The following is a 19309-nucleotide window of genomic DNA, read 5'->3' on the forward strand; positions in this document are numbered from 1 at the left end:
CTCCCCTCCCCCAGACCTCCACTCCCTGCATACAGTGTCTTAGGTGGCCCCAGGCCAGGGGTCTGCATCAGACCCTCTGGAATAAACAGGGAAGATGTCCTCATTCGGCATTCCATGTCCATGGGCATTAGTCAGGTCACCATGCACGGCTGCTGTGGGTGCCAAAGAAATCCGAAAGGGCTAATGTGGATGTGACTGACATGGTGAGGTCCAGAGACGGGGAGCACTCCGACTAGGACCAGAAAAGGCTTCCTGGAAGAAAGCATCTGTGTGTCTGATCCCCAAGAACAGTTAGGATTGGGGCATGTGCAGTTAGGGAAGGCTGGACATGTACTCTAAGTCAAGGGAGCAGAGGTGCTGAAGAGACGAAGAGGTGTCCCAGAACCCCGAGCTAATCATTTTGGCTGGAATGGAGGGATGGCAGAGGATGTTTTGGTTAGTAGTGGTCCAGAGCTGGGATATTGGCTATGGGATTTTGACTGGATTCTGAAGGCAATGCTGAACTAGCGAAGACTGAAGGGCACCGTTCACATGCAGCCTGTGGGAACTGCTATGTACAGTGCCTGAGCCATGTCATTTGCATAGACTACATGTCCATGAGGCCCCTGGAATTGTGCAGTGCAGCGACCCTGCTGCAGAGTGACGTGGTCAGGCCCGCAATAGCAATAGCCATTAGGCTGCAAGATGAAACACCAAGTAGGTGGGTGGCAGTGGGAAAAGTTTTAAGAGCAACCATCTGACCGGTGTTCTGTCATCATCCAACCAACAGAGATGCTCATATTCCATTCTTGTATCTAATAGAAATAGCACCATCACCCCAATAATGGTACCCACCCCCCAACACTATCACAACACCTCCCCCATCACCAACAGTTCCAGCCTGAGCCCAATGACCACATACTCTTAAGACCCAGCACCAACACCAATAGAAGGCATATAATTGCCATCAATAAAAGCATCAACCAAGGGCCACCACAGCAGAGTGGGGCACAGGGTTGGCACACTCCACCTTGATGCCAACTGGGTTGAGGGAAGAGATGGGCGGAAAAGGGGATTGTAGCCAGGCTATGTTTCTTGTATGGCCACACCCTCCCCATGCAGCCATGAGCAGTTGAATATAGTTGGTTTGGTTTGGATTTTGCTTAGATATTTAAAGTGAATTATGACTGAGGCAGGAGGCAGCTATAGAATCTTGAACCAGGCCGAAGTGATCTCATGAGCTCTGTCTTTAGGACTGAAGCCAGGGCCAAGTAAGTTCTCTTCATGCTGGCTCTCTGAGACACCCTCTTTGGGTTTGGGGGGCTCATGAAACTTCAGGCAGGAACTGGTCTAGATAAGATTCTTCAGGATGCCCTTCCATGCTGCCCCTGCCTCCCCTAGGCCCTGACTGCTTGGTGTTTGCAGGCCATGGTCATAGATAGGATGCCACTCAGCATGAGCCCCAAGGGCATGCTCACGTGCATGCCCTTTGTCCTGGCCCTTAAGTAGCTCATGAGTTTTCCGGGGACCCACGTCCAGCTCCAACTTCACCACCACCACCCGCAGATTCCAGAGCTCATTTGGAGCAATGTCTGGGGATAGCAGCAGGTAAGCTGGTCTGACCCGGAATTGGAGCAAAGGGGATAGTCAAAGCCAGCTTCCTATTTGTCCTGCAGAATACTGTCTCTAGCCAAGACATTGTCATCACTCCTGTCCTAAGCGGTGTCCTCAGTTCCCAGAAGCCACTGGAAGCATGCAACAGGTTCAGAGAGAAGCAAATAACGGAGACTGGGTGTCCTCTGTCAGTCTGAGCCTTCCTAGGCCATACTTGCCCATGCTCTGAGGACACTCTAGCAGCCAGCTCAGCAATATGAACTGCAGTTACTTCTCTAAGGCAGCTGCTTTGTGGGAGTAACTTCCAGAAGCCAGGTTCTTTCATGGAGGGTGAGTGAGTGGCCTCACAGAAAGGCCAGGGCCGGGCACAGCTGCAGGCCTAAGAACTGGGTTGCCTGATCTCTCTGCACTACTGCTAAGCTGGGAAAGGGCTGGTTAGGAGAAGGTTGCTGTCCTTGTCCCTCCTGGAAGCTTCCCACACAATCACAGAGAAGAGTAGTGTTCCCTCTCACAGGGCAATAAACCCACAACTGTGCCAGTTCCCCAGCTCTCTTCTTCCCCAACCGTTTTACATTATTTCATGCCTTTCTCTGCCATACACTGTGCTAGATGGAGGAGAGCACCTTGGTGATGCTTTGGTAAACAACTCGTGGCCCTCTGGCATCTCTGTCTGGGACAGGCCTTGTAGCACCTTGTTACTCAAAGTGTGGTCCACGGACCAGCAGCATCAGAATCACCTAGGAGCTTGTTAGGCATGCAGGCTCTTGGCCCCACCCAGACCTACTGAGCCAGAAGCTGCATTTTAACAAGATACCCAGGCGACTCATCTGCATATTAAAGTCTGAGAAGGCTTGCAGTGATTAGGGCTCACACCCTTTTCTGACACTTGGCAGCTGTGTGATGTTTTAGCAGAGATTCAGTCTCTCTGGACCTCAGGTTCCTCAGCTGTAAAATCAGGATCTTGATACCAATCGCCCAGCAAGGTTGAAAGGATCACATGGAGTAATGCTTATCCAGCTGTTAGCACAAGGCCTGGCATATGGTAAGCACTCACTGAGGGAAGATGATTATTCTACTTCTTTCAAATAAGTATAGTACCTTTTGTCGGGGAAAGATTCTACTTGCCTGACTATAAGAAGTTTTCTTTTTTCCTCCATGAGCGGCCACTTGAGGTACTGGATAAGGCTTCAAATCCAAACGCCCCTCAGTCAGATCCTGCTGTCACTACCTGTATGTTCTAGGAGCTTCAGCCATGCCATTTTCTGTCCCCATTCCCTCATTTATTAAAGAGAGTCACTAATACCCACATCAGAGGGCAGTTGTGAGAAACTGCAGATGTGTACCTCAGTGTGCCAGGTCAATGGCTACATAGCATGGGGACAGCCATTCTCATTTGCAGGAACTGCAGAATCTGTTGCTGCTGTAGCAAGTACACATTTTAATCCAATGACCTGGATGAACAAAGAATGTGCATATCTTTGCTTTCCTGTCATTTGATTTGTATTCTCTGCCCCGTTTCACAGCTGGCAGAAATCTAATGCCATTGACCCAGGCTCTGATGCTCCTCTTTTGCTTGGAGTGTTTTGGGGAAGAGGCGCTTACCTAATAGCAAGGCAGACAGGGTGGGGCATCCGGGCACTTGGTCCTTGATCACGGTCCGCCAGTGCTGGCATCTGCGGGGATAACCCCATCCTGTCTGATCACACTGGCCCTCACTGGCACAGCAGCCACCTCTTTTATTCCCAATTACAGGGCCTTTCAAATGTGCAGGCACTCAGGACCATGTCCATGTCACTCTTGGGTGTATGAGAAACCTTTATAGCTGCTAGGGCACAGGATAGCCTGGGGATCTTTGGGCTGTTTTGGGTCCGCCTGCCTCTTCACCATGGGCATAGGAGACTCTGGGATCCTGCCATCTCCCCAGAGTTTACCCAGAAAGGGGGCACAGCTGCCTCTATTCTCAAATCCCCCACACCACGTTGCCCTTTTCTTGTCCAGATAAAATTGATCTGCCTGGGATGGTAGCTTTCATCTTACAAATGTGTTGTCAGTGCCAAGTCCGCATCCCAAAGCCCAGGCTCTCACCATTTCAGAGCCAAGCTCTTGACCCTCTCAAATATCTGACCTCTGCTTTTCTCATTCGTCTTACCTTCTCAAAGGCAATGCGTGCCTCTGACTAAATGGAGAAGAGAGAAAGAAAAAGGAAAACAGGACTGGTTGATAATTCAATCTACTTTTCTACCACACTGTGTTTTTATAATACATATTCAGACAGAAAAATTAGGAAATACACAAAAATGGGGTGGGTCTCACCAGGCTTGGAATAATTTTGATGTTACTGTGATCCACCTTGTGGTCTGAGCCCTTCTTTCTTGGGGTTCTGGGGAGGCTCTTTCCCTGAGCCTGGGGACATGCCTTCTGGAAGATCCTGCTCTGTTTGCAGTACTGATGGTGACTTCTGCCCAGCGTGCCTCTGCTGCTGCTACCACCCCCATGCAGAGGGATCCCCTTGACCTGTTGTCTTTCTCGATCCCGCCTCATCAGCACCCCTATTGAGCATGCTCCAGTGTGCACCAGCCAGGCCGCCACCCCGCTGCTGCCCGCTTCTGCCCAGTCACCTGTTGCTGCCTCTCCCAGCGCAGCCTCGCCACCCCTGGCCACAGCCGCTGCCCATGCTGCCACCGCCTCTGCCGCAGCCCCTGCCTCAAGCGCTGAGGACAGTCCAAGGTAACTGGCCCACAGGTGCTGGCCATGGCCATGGGGAAAGGAGACAGGAAAGGCCTCACCCTGGGTCCATCTGTTGGCAGCTGTGTCTGGCCCTCAGAAAGGCCCATCCAAGGTGCTTAGGAGCCTGGAGCCCTGCGGAAGCCAAGGCTTGCTGCAGAGAGTAAAGGGGAGTGCATGGTAGGGCTGAGGACAGAGGCAGGGATGTGTGTGCCCTGCCCTTCATGCTCTAGTGAGAGTGGTAAAAGACACACACACACACACACACACACACACACACACACACACACACACACAACAAAGGGAGACTATGTGGAAAGTCTGTGTTCCTGGAACTGCAATGAGGGAGAATGAAAGTTGTCCCTGTGGGAAGTCAAGGAAGGCTCCATGGAGGAGGGAGCATTGGCCTGGGCACATAAAGCAGGTCAGAATTTAGCGACTAACTTGCCCTTATCCCTTAGCCTCTCTTCTCTTGATGGAGAAGCGTGCTAACCCCAAAGGCACCTGGTACAGTGGGATTTAAATCTCTATTCCACCACTTACTATCTATAACCTTCAGAAAGTGACTGAACTTTTCTGAATCTCCGTTTCCTCATCTGGTGAGACATTTAATGCAACATCTATTTTATAAGGTTGGGATAGAAAAACTGTACATAAAACACCTAGCACATAAAATGCTCTCCTATATTGCAAGTTACCGCTTTCCAACCTGTCCTCCTGGATACCCAGCAAAGGCAGGGGTGGGGTGTGAGAGGGGTGCAGGAAGTGATGGTAGATGGAGAGGGCAGGCTGACAGGTCATTCTGGAGCAGCCAGGCAGTGTAACAGGCTGGGCAAACCCAGCTGTTTCTGGGCTACGTGGAGCTATCAAGTTGGCGATAGGGTCAGAGCCAGCTTTCTCAGTCTTCCACACTCCCCTCCCAAGGTTTTGCTGGAAAGGACATGGCCTTTCAGAGTCAGGGTGCATAGGTCCCTGGTGCAGCCTGAGGTGGACAAAGAGTGGCCCACAGGCTTGTGGGCTGCACCCCCACCCCCAGGGCTGCACAATGACCCAGGTGGTGCTGAACTCAGCCTTTCCTCAGCCCAACTTAAGCCTCAAAGGTGAGCCTGACTGGGCCTCCAGGGGCTGTTCTATCCCAACTTCCTGGGGGCACTTAGCAAGTGCCTCTCTGCACACCAGAATCTCTTCAAGTAAGGGCACAAAGAAGAGCCTTAGAGGAGGGTAAGAAGTGTCTGTCGCTGAGTGGGAAGATGCCTCCCCAGGGTGGGGGAGATCTAGATGCTGGAGCCTTGCTCAAGGGCAGGCTCCAGCCCCACACTCTAGGCCGCTGTGTTCTGGGGCCCTCGGGACCCACTCAACAGGGCAAACCCTTCCCTCACTTTGCCTTGCAAAGAGAGATGAGGCCTGGGTGGAGGTTGGAGAGGGACTCCGAGCACTCCCAGCATCGGGCTGGAGCAGAAGAGTTCAGGGGACCACACTCGCAGCCAGCTATCTCTCCTTCTTGCACAAGGGCTGGAATGGAGCTAGAGGGAGCAAATGGGAGACAAATGGCCACCCAGCTTCCATTGGAGCATGGCCTCAGAATTCTTGCTGGATATCTTAAGCCTCTGCTTTCTCCCTCAACACCAAACCCTGACACAGAACCTGTAGCTCCTGGGATGCTAGGAAGGCATCCTCCACTGGCGGGAAAGTCTGGCTAACACCCACTGAGTTGGCCTTCTCCCACTGCAATGAAAGCTGGACACCCCGTAGACACTACCTCTTCCTCTTCCATTGAGGCCCCTACTCCACTGGTTTTAACAGAGGTTAATGAGAGAAGGACAGGCAGGCCCAGGGAGGGATGACAATGGCCTCACTCAACCAGAAACATGGCAACGTGGCAGGGCAAGTCTGCACACCGCCCATGTCTGGGATGCTGGCTGTCTGGTTCATCCCACCTCCACACTGTCTGGGGCAGCACCGCAGGCCCTTCTCCATCTTGGCAGTAGGGTCTCAGCTTGGGGCCTCCCCCCGCCCCCAGAGCCCTAGAGAGGAAGGTACATCTTTATCCTATAACTCTGCCCAGAATTATGCGCAGGTCCTGGACCCATGGGGAACAGGTGGGAGGAAGGCAGGTTGCCATGGGCTGGTGAGGGGCAGAATATTTCCAGAGGCTCACTTCTCTAGCACCCCATCAAAGACTCATTTGCCCTGGGCATGTAGTCCCTGTTTGGATCTGAAAGATGTAGGGAGAGACCAGGGACATGTTCTGTAAGGTATTTATTAGTTTTAAATTTTAAAAAATGGGGGGTTTCACGGACAAATGAAATTGGGAAACACTGGATCAGACAAAGTTTAACAGGCTGCTTAACTGCAGGAGTTCTTGGAGCCTTTAGCTCTCCAAGAGGAGAGGCCAAGTACAGCCGTTTCCTGAGGGCAGTGAACTGGGATACCTTTTTTTTCCATCTCTTTGGTCCCATGGTCCCTGGATCACAAGTAGGAAAAGACTGTTCTAGGCCTCCTGGCAGCTGACTCAGTGGGAAGAGGTCAGCAGGAATTCTATATGGAAGAGAAGCACGTGTGTGTGTGTGTGTGTGTGTGTGTGTGTGTGTGTGTGTGTGTGTGTGTGTGTGTTGCGGGCGAGTCTCCTGGCTTTTCATGAGCCCTCCCTGGAGCACTCTTGCCCAGAAACCTGAGACTTTGCTGCTCTCTCCAGCAACAATAGAAAGGAGGGGAGGGGAGGGCCAGGTGGTCTGAGGCTGTGACGCCCCAGAAGGCCAGAATGTGAGGGAGTGGGGCAGCTCCAACCACCTCCGTCTCCTCCCTCCCTCCTGCCTCTGCCAGCTCCGTTCCCAGACCCACCCTGGCAGTCTCTTGGGGGTGGGGGGGTGGGGGTGAAGGGTTTTCCCTGTATCTTCCTGTCCAGCTGGTGGCTTTCCTCCCTCTCTCCAAGGCGGTGACACCAGCAATGTGCTGTATTTCTCAAGGTGTCTCTGCTGCTTTTACCAAACTCACTGAAACTTATTGTAGCACCCAAGGAACAGCATCCTCCCCTCTAAAACCCCCTGGAGTTTTTCCTTCACAGCCTCTGGCAGCTGTCCAAGATCATCTCTGTCAGGCTTCCCCCTCACAGAGGCTCCTGAAGACTGGAGAGAGAACCTGCCATGGCTGCAGGCCCTAGGGCCTGGGTGGGGCTGTCTTTCTGGCTGCTAACTCTTCCTTCCTTGGTTCCAGGCCCCAGGCCTCTGCCTGCAGTCCCGCCAAGGCGACCTCTCCAGCACCAGCGGCCCATACATACAGCGAGGCCCCAGCTGCCCCTACGCCCAAGCCCCGGGTTGTCACCACTGCCAGCATTCGGCCTTCTGTCTACCAACCAGGTGAGAAGCAGAGTGGGAGGGGAGGCTGTCAGACTGAATGTGGGCCCCAGGAGTCAGCCCCAAGGCCACATCCCCAGAAGGATGGTGGTCAGTGAAGCCCTGCTAATGAGGTTCAGCCCTCCTTCCCCCAACGGTGGGCCGGAAATCCCATGGAGCCTGCCTCTGGCCCTGGGGACACAGGTGGGCAGTGCCAGGTAGGGATGGAGCCTCCCAGCTCTTAGGAAGAAGGTGCTCCTGGCTGGGGTTGTCAGGCTCAAGTTGAGGGGAGAGGGTTTAGAGAGAGGAGCTTGTTCCTGTAGGAGTCTGGGTCTGGCTCAAGCTGGGGGACAGGCAGCTCTACCAAATATGCCATGGGCTTAGGAGGGACCTACTGCATCATGGTGTGACCCTGGGAAAGCTGCTCAGCCTGTCCAGTCTTTGGTTTCCTCAGCTGAGGCAGTGTAACTCCAGGCATGGAAAGCATAGGTGAGACAGCAGCGTGGCCAGCACAGGGCTGGCTGGTGACTGAGCTCCTTGGCTGTCTATCCCACCTCTCTGGTCTCCATTCTCTTCACTGCCTAGGACCCCCTTGCAGGGATGAGGGCTCAGCTCCATGACTCTCTCTTTATTAGCCAAAGTTGGGCCTCCTCCCCAGAGTCCCAGGGCAGTTATCAGCCTGGCTTGCACCCCACCTTTCCCTGCCCATCCCTGTTCAGTAAACCTAAGAGCTCTTTAACAGCTATTTTCCCAGGCTTGCGGGGAGGTCCCGGGTACCCTGGTCTATAAGATGTGCCCATAGGAGGGCTCCTGGCATCCATGCCCCGAGTGCTAATATCACCATTTATCTCCTTCCTGCTGGATTCTGACTCTGAATTTCAGTAGGGCAGGGCTATGGCCGATTGTCTCCACTGTATCTCTAGCGCCTGACTCAGGTCTGGCACAGAGGAGATGCTCCACAAAGGAGGTGAATAGGAACAAATGAATGAATGAATGCTGGTGAGAATTGCAAGTATCTCCCCACTTGCAACGGATAATGGGGTGAGGAAGTGAGGAAGTTAATGTCTTGTTTGGGAAAGAATGAGGTAGCTAATTCTCAGGGGGCAGGTAGCAGGCTTCTCTGTGTCATGAAAGAGAGAGAGTTGGTCAGGCAGCCATGGGGCAAATAAAGGAACTGCAGTCTGGACTCCGGAGCATGACTCGTTAAGGAAAGTGAGAGACCCCAGTGCGTATTCTCACTGCAGCGGGAGAGCAGTGGAGACAAGACAGGGACTGAGTCAGAAAGGGCCTTGCTTGGGGAATTTGACTTGTGTAGGGCGGAGGAGCCCCATCAGCTCTCTGTTTACAGAACTCACTCTGACAGCAGTGTTGAGTGTGGGCAGTAGAAGGGGCCTTAGCAGACTCCTCTGCCAGGGCCCACTCTGCTGTTTAAGGCAAAGTTACTTCATCTCCTGGGCCGGAATTTCCTCGTTTGAAAAATGGGCATGATACTGTGTACACCTCGTGTTCTGGGGATGAAATGAAGCACCTAGCACGGTGCTGGGAACACAGAAGGTGCCCTTCGCTGCCCCATCAGAGGCAGGGACACAAAGTTCTGAGGTTAAAAACCCACAGGATTAGGGAACAATTTTTGAGCGGCCTGCAATGGTGAAAAATCTCAGATGGCGCTGGAGGAAGCGGCTGCACTGCGGAAATGGGTAACAACCGGAGGGAGGGCAGAACGGAGTCTGGAGGAGCAGCAGCGGGTGGAGATGAGGGTCTGTCGGAGTGCAAGGAGGACACACGCGTCTCCGCCGGAGCTCAGCTCTCCTCCCCGGCGAGTACTTCTTAGCATCTTCCGGGGCGTGCCCAGGGCTTCGGCGCCCCCGCCCCGGCCGCCGGCTCTCCTCCCAAGGCCCGCCAGGGGGCGGCACGGCTCCGGGGGCGCCCGTTGCCTGGCCCGCGCGGCGCCCTTTTCTTTCTTCTCCGGCTGTGGTCCAGGCGGAGGAGACGTGCCGGAGCCCCTGGCCTCCGCAGCGTTCCCAGGCTGGGCAGACGTTAACTCATTCCTGCCCAGAGGGAAGGAGGCGGTGTGTCTCCTCCCTCTCTCCCGGGGAGGCCCAGCTCTCCGGCGGGGTCCCGGAGCGACTGGCAGGCGGCCCGGGGAGAAGCGGGAAACATGGGCCCGAGCCTGGCTCCCTCCTCTGCCGACCCTGGCCCCAGAGCGGGAGTGCCCCGGCCTGGCTCCGGCCCGGGCTTCTCCGGGCCAAGGGTGGCGTTCGCAGCCCACATGTTATCGCTGGCCTCAGGGCTGGGCGGCTGCTCCCCAGAGCACCTGGAGCTGGGGCGGGGGCCAGGCGGCTGCAACGCGGAGGCCCGGGCCGGAGGAGGCTACGTCGGCCCCGCGGCCCGGGCGCTTGCGGGGAGCTAGGCCCGACCTGCAGTGAGTCAGAAATCACCTTGTTTAATTATACATTCCCGAGGCCGCCGAGTGCGATAGGGGCCTTTTGAACTCACCAATTAGAGATGAAATATCACCTTCTAATTTGGACGAGCTGAATTCCGTCATGCAGAAATAGCAACAGCCCGGGGCTCTGAGCTGGGATATCAAGTCTCCTGGCATGTCGGGGGTGGCTCAGCGAGCCGGACTGGAAGGCGTAGAGGGAAGGGGCCCGGGAAGCAGCTGCGCTCTGTGCTGCCCCGCTCCCCCCACCTCCAGGAATGGGGAGACGCGATGGGGGAGGGTAGCTGCCAGGCGGTGCCTCGAGAAAGGAAAGGTCCCGGGCGCTGGATGGCAGTAGCCCTGTGCAAGGAAACTGCCAAACCTGGGTCCGGATTCTGGCCTGCTTGTGACTACTGAGAACTTCGTGTTGTGGAGGCTTAGAAGAAGGGGTTGCATCAGGGAGTCTGGAAGAGCTTCCGGAGGAGGGAAGAGATGTCTGCCAGGCAGAAGGAATAGGGTTAGTATTGCTGGAGGGAGGCAGGAAAAGGGGGCAAGGGCCCTATTTGAAAGGGGCTTGTTGTGCCCCCTAGGGAGTGGTCGGAGGCGGGGGACTTGGCGTTGAGCCCCAAAGCCTGAGCTCCAGTTCAGCCAGGTACTTCACTAGCTCAGGGACTTTGAGGTAGTCACTCAAGCTCTCCAAACTTCAGTTCCTCTTCTGTAAAATGGACTTGAAAATATTATCTGCCTCATTGGACTGCAGCGAGTGTTAAATGAAACAATGCACATAAAGGGCGTGGCATGTGGAAGCAGTCAGTACTTGGTAGCTACTGTTCAGATCAGGACAGGACTGTCCAATAAAAATAAATTTTCTGGTGACCACATTTTAAAGTAAAAGGAAGCAGGTGAAATTAATTGTAATATATTTTACTTAACTCAGTATACTTACAACATTTCAATATATTACCAATATAAAATAATAATTATTGAGATATTTTGCAAACTTTTCTTGTACTTAGTCTTCAAAATCTGGTGTGCATTTTATTTACCCTGATAGCATTTCTCAATTCAGACAAGCCACATATCAAGTGCTCAATAGCCACATAGGACTAATGTTTTGGACAGCACAGGATTAGGGCTTTTGTTCTTAATCCTTTTTAGGAGAGGCCCCCCCACTTTACAAAAAAGGAAACAAAATCTTGGACAGAACCCCATTATACATAACAGAGAGGGATTCTGCTAGATCACCTTTCTCCATACCCTCTCCCTGCAGCAGTCCCCCCATCACCTTTGCCCCCAGCCTTGTGAGAACCGCTCCAGGCACTTGTCAGCTATGCAAGGTTGTTAGGGAGGGTGACAACACCTTGAATTTGAGCTTCACAAATTTACCAAGTGCTGCACCAAGTCACTCTGGCAGGTCCCCACCATTTCCTGTGAGGCAGGCAAGAGTCTCACCACTACTGGTGAATAGACTTAGACCCAGGTTATCTAACTTCAGGGTGTCACATCCCCCACTCCCACCCCCACCCCCACCCCAATCCCACAGTCTACCTCAGCTGTGTTCCCCCAGGTGACCACTAGGCTGTGAGATGACCTGACAGTTCATCCTGACTCACAGGAGTCACTATCCCTACCATTGTCAGTGATACACACACACTGTGGCAGGTACTTAGCTCTCTTAATCTTCATAACAACCCTGAAAGGTACTAAGAATTATTATAGTCATTTTCAGACAAGGAAATTCAGGCTCAGAGATGTTAAGGAACTTGCCCAAGAATGCACAGCCAGGATGTAGTAGAACTGTACTGCTAAAGGCTGCGCTACATGCCAGCGCATAGGGTCTCCTCCACGTTGACTATTACTCCTGATGACACAGTGGACCAAGGAGTATTCTTTGCAAATGCAGGTTGGGGTAATAGAAAGAATGGTTTTGGAGACTCACTTTGCTACTCACTGGCTCTGTCTGAGCTTCAGTGACCTTAGCTGTAAATGGGATTAACAAAGATGATCTGTTATTAAGTGCCTAGACTACCCTCTTAGTAAGTAGGAAGAAGATTCTTTAGGGATGAAGCCAGCATGGCATCCTCCCAGGATGGCTCCAGGGCAGTGTTGTGGAGAGTTTTACCCCCTCCACCTTCCATAACAAAGGCCTGGTCCCTCCCCACCCCCAGCGCAGGGGTTTCCATCATACCATGATACCCAGCTCTGAAGGGCCAGTCTTCTAGAAATAAAAGGTACAGAGTTGGAGCAGCAGGCCACAAACCATGCAAAGTGGTCTAGGGGAAACAGGTGTGAGAGACCAAAGGCCAAGCCAGGGCCTTTTCCCCTGAGAAAGGCCTTACTTTCCAGTCTGGACCCTGGTGGGGGCCACCTCAGTACCCCTCAGCACAGTCTATCCACCCAGGCCAGACCCAGGAATAGGAAGGGAGGCTGCCTTGATATGCTGCTTCCTAGGGTAGGAGAATGAGGCCTCTTTCCATAAGAGCGGACTGAGCTGAGGTGAGGCATCTGGAGCCTTCTCTGGAAGAGGATGCTAGCTGGATGGTGTGTGCGGCATGCAGGTGGGTCTGCCCCAGCTGGTTCCACAGCAGAGGCAATAGAGCACTAAGATTCCTGGGTTTTGAGGGCCCAGGCCTTGGGGGGCTTTGGGTGAGCAGCTGCAATGCTCCTTTGTGCTGTCACCCCAAAAAGATTTTCAGCTCTCAGTGAACTGGAGGACGGAGTTCCAGAAGTGAGGCAGTGCGTTCTCCTCCTACACTCTGATGTCCTTGGTAACCTCTGTAGTCAGTCGGAGCCACTCTCACTTTCCACCAAACTAATGGAGAGCACGGGTGCCCCCAAAGCAGCTAGACTTTGGCTGTGTCACCTTAGCATCTCTGCCCAGGCTTCTTCTGAGTGACTCCTTCAAGACCCCTCAACCTAATCAAACCAAGATGGAATTTCCCCCCAATACAAATCAAGCCAAGATGTTTCCCAGGAAAATGGTTGTAGCTAATCCTACAACCTGAACCTGAAAACCCTACTGCCTTGTCATCTGCTTTGTTCTGATGACTGTACTAGGTCCAGGTTCAGCAAATGCATGCAATTGAGGCATTTTGGATGTCAAATCACAGGTCAGAGTGCAACCAAAGCATCCTCCAGTCAATGCCAAACTGACCCATTCCCAGGGGATCCAGATAGGAGCCTGGCCCTGCCCCCTGCCCCCACTCCCTGCCTTCTGCAGGCCTCCAGCAGCCCCACCCCAAGCAGCTGCAGATATTTATAGCTATATCCCTTTCCCAGCCATGGGAGCTCCTGGGGGCTCTGCTCTGAGGGCTCTTTATCTCCCTTGTGTCCTACTGCAAATTCAAATCTAGGGCATCAAGAAGTTCAAGACCGTTTCTCCGGTAAAAACTGGAATTGTCCTAGTCTAATATTAAACTCACCTTTCTCTGGCTGGGGTGGGGAGGTTTGGGGGAAATGAATTCCTGACACATTTTCTTTGAATCTTTTTGTTTTGCAGTGCCTGCATCTACTTATAGCCCGTCCCCGGGGGCCAATTACAGTCCAACTCCCTACACACCCTCCCCTGCCCCTGCCTATACCCCGTCGCCTGCCCCTGCCTATACCCCCTCGCCTGCCCCCACCTATTTCTCCTCCCCAGCACCAGCCTATACTTCCTCACCTGCCCCAAGCTATAACCCTACACCCTTGGTGGCCTACAGTGGGGGCCCTACAGAATCCACCAGCCGCCCCCCATGGGTGACAGATGACAGCTTCTCTCAGAAGTTTGCCCCTGGCAAGAGTACCAGCTCCATCAGCAAGCAGACTGTGCCCCGAGGGACCCAAGCCTATACCCCGACAGGTACCCAGGTGCCCCCCCTTGCCAGGGGCACCGTCCAGAGGGCTGAGCGCTTCCCAGCGAGCAGTCGGACTCCGCTCTGTGGCCACTGCAACAATGTTATCCGGTAAGGTCCAGCTGTGCCCCTGTGCTGGGGTCCTGGAAGGGTGGGGGTTCAGTTTGTTTCCCCAATATAGTATGTTTATAGTATTTGTGTGTAGGGGGATTGTAGGGGGATGGTAAGCTTATATACGAGTATAGGAAAACTACAGTTTAAAAAATAAAAAGTAAAGTAACATGCACTGAAGAAGAATTCAAAAATTCAGAAAGTAAAAATTAAAATATAAAACGTTTCCTCATAGTCCCACTCTTCTGACTACTAATGTGAACTAGGTAGACTACGCAGGTTTGTGTCCTAGGTCTACCATACTGACCCTATGGCCTTGAACAACCTACTTAATCTTTGTGCCTCAGCTCCTCATCTGAAAATGGATATCATAATAGAACCTACTTCATAGGATTGTCATGAGAATTAACAAGTTAATAAATACAAATTTCTTTTTGACTAGTGCCTGGCACCATGTAAGCACTTACTAAATGTTAGCTTAGCCATCAGTACCATCATTGCTCTTCTTTTTTTTTTTGTAACACTTGTTTATTTTTGTTGTTTTGTTTTTTGTTTTTGTTTTTTGACTTTATTGAGGAACAATGTGTTTTTCCCAGGACCCATCAGCTCCAAGTCAAGTTGTTATCCTTCAATCTTAGTTGTGGAGGGTGCAGCTCAGATCCAAGTCCAGTCGCCATTTTCAATCTAGTTGCAGGGGGCGCAGCCCACCATCACATGCGGGAGTCAAACTGACAACCTTGTTATGGCCTCCCATTGGCAGCTCAGCGGCAGCTCAGCTCAAGGTTCCGTATTCAATCTAGTTGCAGAGGGCACGGCCCACCATCCCATGCAAGAGTTGAACCGGCAACCTTGTTGTTAAGAGCATACACTAACCAGCTGAGCCATCCGGCCACCCACCCGCAGCTCAGTGGCAGCTCAGTTCAAGTTGTTGTCTTCAATTTAGTTGCGGAGGGTGTAGTTCACTGGCCCATGTGGGAATCAAACCGGCAACCCTGTTGCTCAGAGCTCTCGCTCTAACCAACTGAGCCACCCGGCAGCTCCCAAGAAATTTTATTGGGGAACAGTGTGTTTTTCCAGGATCCATCAGCTCCAAGTCAAGTAGTTGTTTCAATCTAGTTGTGGAGGGCACAGCTCCTTGAACCGGCAACCTTGGTGTTATGAGCCTGCACTCTAAACACCTGAGCTAACCGGCTGCCCCTGCTCTTCTTATTTTAATTATCAGTAGTCAGCTGAGTGGGTATTCCGTAATACACTTACCCCACCCCTTACTGGTGGATGTTTGAGTTGCTTCCCAGTTTTCTTTGGTAAATGACACAACAATGAACATCTTTCTGCGTGGAGCTTTATCTAAATTTTGTTAGAACAGTCACAAAAGTTAGGGTGTTGGGTCAAAGTATGGGCATTCTTCGGGGTTTCATATTATCTGTTCTCAAGCTTTTTGGGCTGCCTTAGTAGGTGCTGGTCTCTGTTTCTCAGGGGCCCCTTTCTGGTAGCCATGGGCCGCTCCTGGCACCCAGAAGAGTTCAACTGTGCCTACTGCAAGACCTCCCTGGCAGACGTGTGCTTTGTGGAAGAGCAGAACAATGTTTACTGCGAGCGGTGTTATGAGCAGTTCTTTGCCCCAATCTGTGCCAAGTGCAACACCAAAATCATGGGGGTAAGTGGGCAGCGTCCTTCTCCTCTGACCCTCCCCAGGATTGTGGGCTACCATTAGGAAGCCAGGAAGTTACTACTAACAGAGACAGAGCAACTCCATTTCTAACCTGGAAGCGAGTTGGTTTACCACTAATGAACTAGGGAGCACATGCACTCGAAGTGAGAGATGATTACCGGCCTGGGCCACACAGCTTTGAAGTGGTGGTAGAGCTTCTACCAAGCAAGTTATCACTTCATAGCCTGACCCCACCATGCGCCTGCATGTGGCCTTGACCCTTTATGCCCCTTTGGTAAAATGGCGGTAACAAGCAGTACCTCCCTCCCAGGTTTGATGGGAATGTTTGGCATCACAGTTATATAAGCACATGCAGAACCTGGCATCCAGCAAGAGCTGCATGGGTAGGAACCCCTCCTCTGCCACCCCAGGCCTTTTCTCAGTGCACCCAAATCCTGCTTCCTGGGCTCTCCTGCCCTGCTCCCAGAAGGGATGCTCTGGCAGTACCCGGGGGCCTGATGGGGAAGTCAAGCCCAGTTACCCCACTCCTCTGGACCTTTCTGTTCTGAGCTGAGGCTCTTTCCTTTAGGAAGTGATGCATGCCCTGAGACAGACGTGGCATACCACCTGCTTCATCTGTGCGGCCTGCAAGAAGCCCTTCGGGAACAGCCTTTTCCACATGGAAGATGGGGAGCCCTACTGTGAGAAAGGTAGGGCTGCAGGGAGGCTCCCAACCCCCCACTCCTCTCTGAGAGACATGGGCAGACACAAGGAACTTCTGCCTAGGTCCATTCACATGGAACCATCAGGAGGCTCCAAGGCAGAATCATGCTAATACTACACAAAGGAAGTTCATTGAACTATCTCCTCTGCCCATTTGGTTGCAGCTTATTTTTTTTTTACGTATTCATTGTCTGCTCTGTTCCCTGCACCAAATATGTGGATCACAAGTTGGCATCTTGTAGCACCATGGGAAACCTTTCAGATGATTTCAAAGACCACATAGTCTAGCCTGAAAAGGCTTTGGCTCTGGACTTCATCCCAGGTTCTGCTCTAGGCTCCACTTCAGGCTGGCTCTGCAACCCTGAGTGAGTTACCGTATTTGCCGGCGTATAAGACGATTTTTTGGCCCTGAAAAATATGCCTCCAAGTGGGGGGTCGTCTTATAAGCCAGGTACACTTCAGATAGACTGCCCATAGTGCTTGCCCCGTGCCATAGTGGCCTCCCGATGCCCGCCCACTTCATTCCACATACCGTTCAGGCATCAGCAGCGCTGCTGGGTGTATGCTCGGCTGTTATGCGATTTTGCTGTTATGCGATTTTACCACACTCGCAAAATCGCACACAGCCGACCATACACCCAGTATGATAGCGCAAAATCGCGAATCGCGATTTATGTATATGTTTGATTACATACAGCCTTGTGACAGTTTTCCTGCATGTCATAAGCATTTGAATATAAATATAAATGTTGAAATCAAATCTGATATTGTTTTACCTTTTATTTGGTGTGTGGAAGGTGTGCGGAAGAGGGGGTAGTCTTATACGGCGAGTATATAACAAACTCTGTATTTTGAGTGGAAATGTTAGGGGGTCGTCTTATACGCCCAGTCGTCTTATACGCCCAGTCGTCTTATACGCCGGCAAATACGGTACAAAACTTCTCTGGGCCTCCGTTTCCCCATCTGTAAAATGGGGGGACTGAACACCTGCCTCACATAGTTGTAGTGAGGATTAGAACAGAGAAAGTATATAAAGCGTTGAATACATGGAAGTCCCTCTCCCTGCCCATGCAGTGTTCCCTCAGAGTCCTGTAATCTCCCTGTCTGAATTCAGAGTTTCTCTGCTTCCCAAAGAATGTATGTTATTTTAAAACTTGGAGAAATTCTGAAGACAAAGCACTGTACTAGAAAGTGGGATGTCCTGGCCAACTAGCCATTCACTCACTCACTCACTCACTCACTCACTCACTCACTCACTCACAGCCTGCCTCTTTCAGAAAAGGATTTGAGGCAGGTTCCAACAAAGATAACATAGACTTGAAGGTTAAGACCCTAGAAACAGAAAATCAGTACTAAGCAGAGGAAAGAAAAGTAAGCATGCTGATTATGAAGGTTTACAGAGAAGCAGTTGACTGGGTAGCACATTTGAGGGCAAAAAGAGACACAGTAAGTTAGTTTACTTTAAGATCAGAAAGGAGAAAACATTCTAGTTCCTCAAGGTGAAAGCAAAACAAAATGAAACTTTTTTCCCCTGACAATAAATTATAAAAGCGATTTTTTGGGTTCTTACATACCGGTGAATTTTCTTTCCAGCTCCGAAGTGAATTGAATGACTTAGTCACTTAGTAATGCTGTGCCTCAGTTTCCACATCTGTAAAAGGGAGAAGATAACACCTGTCTTTTCCCTGCTTATGAGCATACGGTGATTATTGGTAATTAAAAAAAGTGCTATAATTCTAATGTGAATTGCTATTAATTAATTGAAAGCATTATAACTTTCAAAGTTTGTTATAAGCCATAATTTGTGTCTCAGGTTTGCAAAAGAAAATGATAGATTTTTCACTACCACCATTGCGTCCCTCCATAGCAACCCTCCAAAAAAGATTGACGGACATTTGGGTTGCTTTCATTTCTTGGCTATTGTGAATAGAGCTGCTGTGAACATGGGTATACAAATATCTCTTGAAAATCCTGTTTTCAGTTCTTTTGGGTATATGCCCAGAGGCAGGATTGCTGGGTCATATGGTAGTTCTATTTTTTACTTTTTTGAGGAACCTCCATATTGTTTTCCATAGCAGTTACACCATTTTACATCCCACCAACAGTGCACAGCGTTCTAATTACAGTTTTGCCCACCCTTGTTATTTTCTGATTTTTTTTTATAGCAGTCATTCTAATGAGTGTAAGGTAGTATCTCGTTGTGGTACTTTGTCATCATTTTTATCAACAACTTGGAAGAAGACACAGAAGATAGGATCTATTGTAGACTTGCAAAATTTCAGTTGGCTGCAATGATGGGCTGACACTTTTCTATATGACATCTTGTATGTAAGACAGACAGATGGGAGCGTCAGCCCCTCACAGATGAGCCTGCAGCCGAGTAGTGCCAAAGCCTGTCAGGTTGTTACAATTACCTTGGGGAACTTTAATGAAATAGAGAAGATAAATTCCCAGACTTCCAGAAGCTGGATTTCATGGGGTGCCCTTCCCCCACCCAGGTGATTCCAATATTCAGTTAGGACTGGGAAGCCAAGTGTGGTCCCAGGACCAGCAACATTTCTATCACCTGGGAACCTATTAGAAATACAGATCTTCTGGCCCCACCCCAGATCTGTTGAATCAGAAACTCTTGGGGGTGAAGCCTGGCAATCTGTGTTTTAATGAACTGTCCAGATGATTCTAACATTTGAGAACCACTGCTCTGGTAAAGCAGTAAGTCCTTTTTCAACACAGAGCATCTGTGATTTGATTGCTTTTACAATAGCAATAAAATTCATTAAATACAGGGTATGAATTCAACTTGGAGCATAAGAGAGTTAGTCAAAGAAAATTATAAAGACCTAATAGGAAAGATAGAGCAAGCAATAAATAAATGAGGAACTAGATTATGATCCTGATGGGAAAGGCCCGTGTACAAACT

The 19309-nt window shown here is 51.0% G+C and overlaps 1 protein-coding gene across 14 annotated transcripts in view; it reads left to right on the plus strand.

Annotated features, from left to right (window-relative positions):
• LDB3 (LIM domain binding 3) overlaps window positions 1-19309 on the plus strand; it is a 72628-nt gene that overhangs the window by 31016 nt on the left and 22303 nt on the right. For 9 of the 14 annotated variants that reach the window (XM_019660482.1, XM_019660483.1, XM_019660485.1 and 6 more), the window contains 5 exons: window positions 4138-4320; window positions 7531-7673; window positions 13571-14015; window positions 15492-15672; window positions 16256-16376. In XM_019660482.1, coding sequence (XP_019516027.1) covers window positions 4138-4320; window positions 7531-7673; window positions 13571-14015; window positions 15492-15672; window positions 16256-16376 — 1073 coding nt within the window. The remainder of the gene's footprint in view (window positions 1-4137; window positions 4321-7530; window positions 7674-13570; window positions 14016-15491; window positions 15673-16255; window positions 16377-19309) is intronic. The other 5 variants (XM_019660489.1, XM_019660491.1, XM_019660494.1 and 2 more) reach the window with 1 other exon arrangement.

Source organism: Hipposideros armiger, unplaced genomic scaffold (assembly GCF_001890085.2).
Source record: "Hipposideros armiger isolate ML-2016 unplaced genomic scaffold, ASM189008v1 scaffold_319, whole genome shotgun sequence".
Classification (NCBI taxonomy): Eukaryota; Metazoa; Chordata; class Mammalia; order Chiroptera; family Hipposideridae; genus Hipposideros; species Hipposideros armiger.